Source organism: Mus caroli, chromosome 6 (assembly GCF_900094665.2).
Source record: "Mus caroli chromosome 6, CAROLI_EIJ_v1.1, whole genome shotgun sequence".
Classification (NCBI taxonomy): Eukaryota; Metazoa; Chordata; class Mammalia; order Rodentia; family Muridae; genus Mus; species Mus caroli.
In genome coordinates, this window is record NC_034575.1 from 120,599,238 (window position 1) to 120,601,565 (window position 2,328).

Genomic DNA, 2,328 nt, shown 5'->3' on the forward strand with positions numbered 1-2,328 from the left:
ACTGTAATGAAGGTGGAGCCTGGACCCTTGCTGTTTGTCAGGGAGCTGTAGCTCTGCACAGGGGAGCAAATTAGTGACCCCAAGAGGAAGGGAGCCTGAAGGAGTTTCGTGGTGGCATACACACAGCTGTGACAAACACCCTACACTGGTACCTGAGCATAAACAGGAGGTTGAAGATCTCCGTCTCTATGGAGACTTGGGGACAGAGAATGAAAAGTGACACCATTATTTTGTGCTGGGAGTCCCCAAAGCCTGAATACCCAGCCATTTAAGGCAATCTGATGTTCTGAGGTTTGGGGTTCAGGGCTGGGACTCTTGGGTTGTCACAGGTGGAAACCCAGTGGCCCTGGAAGGGGGATCAGAGACAGGCAGGGTCTTTGGAAGTCACCTAACTTTAATACAGGTGCCAGGGAGCTGAACTCGGGTCCTCAGGCTTGCCAAGCGTGTGCTGAGTCATCTCCTCATCATTATGATGATGATGGTGATGATGATGATGGTGATGATGATGATGAAGGTATGTGTGCATGGTGTATATGTGAGTGGGTCCCATGGCATGCATGTTCAGAGAACAACGTTGTGGAACTGGTGGTTGCTTTCTTCCATCTTTACCTGCATCCCAGGCGTTGGTGACTCAGGTCACCAAGCTCGTGTGGCATGCTCCTTTACCCTCTGCTCCATCCCACTGGCCTAGTAATTAAAATAATGTTTGTTTTTGAGATAGGGTCTCTCTGTGTAGCCTTGGCTGTCGTAGAACTCACTAGGTTGACCAGGATGGCCTCAAACTCACAGAGATCTCCCTGCCTCTACCTCCTGAGTGTTGGGAGCCCCTATGGCATGCCCCACTGTATAATTTATTCCCAAGTCAGGATCTGATGTCGCCTAAGCTGGCCTCAAACTTACTAAATTGGTGACTTTTCCATGTGCTGGAATTACAGNCAGGCACCTCCATATTTAGTTTTTACTTTTAAAAGATGGGGAGGGGGNTCTCACTATGTTACCCATGTTTGTCCAGTACTCCTGGACCCAGGGGGATCCTCCTGCCTCCCGTGCCTGGTCATTGTCCCACTTAATAGATTAGAAAACAAAGGTTTAAAGATATTTGTAACAGCCTCATCAATGGTAANAGAAAGAGAATCTGGGACTTAGGACTCCCACAGGCAGTACACAGAAGTCCTGGTGGCTTGTTTTTCTCCCTGCCTGTGGTCTTTGTTTACAGCCCTCCCCTTTGTCTTACTTGGATTATAACCTTGCCAGTACCAGGGCTGTATTTCCTGAAGCTTTTATTATTTAGTCCCTCTCCTGCGGGGTACATCAGACACGTGACAGATGCTGGGAGCACATTCGAGGCTGCACACCCAGAATGCATATGTAAATGAAGCACCTGCATCCTTGCTCCACCTAGCCTACTGCAGTGTGTTAGGCATCCTGGCTGTGGCAGTTGGTCCAGTGACCTCCTCTGGGGGCGTGGCGAGCGGTGACCACTAGGTGGCAGTGTGTTGTCATGCCTGGGGCCAGAAAAGTCACCCACGGATGACAAACATGGGGGATGGGGCAGAGGTAGCAACGTCAGCTGGTTATCCAGAAAGATTAGGAGGCTCCCATCTCCTGGATTTCACATGGCTGGTGTGAGCCCGCGAGCGTGAGGTGTGTGTGTGTGTGTGTGTGTGTGTGTGTGTGCACGCGCACCCGCCTGTCAGTGCTTTCCTTCTCTGTAGCCAGGGGTCTGAGCACAAGTACTGAAGTGCAGCTGAGCTAGGTGTGGGCCGAAGGGACCGAATATAAAGGAGACCAGGAGAGCACAATGTGGTACAAGATGGGGAAAGGACTACGGAGGTCAGAAGTGAGGGCTCTTTGGAGCTTTCAGGGGGCGGGGGGGGAAGGAGGCGGAGAGGAACGGATTACTTAACAGAAAGGGGACAACAGTGAAAGAAACAAAGAGGCAAGCAACAGAAAAGGGAAATGAGGAGAAAGATTGGCTGGAGAAAGTAGGTTGGGAGGCTGGAGTGAGAGAAGGGAGCCCCTAGTGGCTGGGAGAAACAGGAACCTTTCCAGACTCAGACAAGAAAGACAGAGGAGACTCCAGCTTGCTGATGCTGCTGACAGGGAGTTTATTCGGGCGGGCGGAGCTGCTGAGACCTGCTGGCTCCTCGGCTCCAGGTCAGAGCTGCCTGGGCTCTGGCTCCGGCTGTGGCTCCGGCTCGGGCTCGGGCTCTGTCTCCTGTCCCATCTCCGTCTCCAGTTCTCCCTCCAGCTCCTCTATCTTCCTCTGAGCCGGAAATGGCTGAATCCCATGTTCTAAGGCAGAAAATCTTCTCAGTAGCAACTGTG

General features: G+C 51.9%; 1 protein-coding gene across 1 annotated transcript in view; it reads right to left on the reverse strand.

The window, feature by feature from the left end:
* Window positions 1-2,120: 2,120 nt before the first annotated feature.
* The window catches only part of Lag3 (lymphocyte activating 3), a 7,729-nt gene continuing 7,521 nt past the window's right edge, over window positions 2,121-2,328 (reverse strand). The window contains exon 6 of the mRNA XM_021164179.2: window positions 2,121-2,323. Within this exon, the coding sequence (XP_021019838.1) occupies window positions 2,159-2,323 (165 nt within the window). The 3' untranslated portion in view covers window positions 2,121-2,158. The remainder of the gene's footprint in view (window positions 2,324-2,328) is intronic.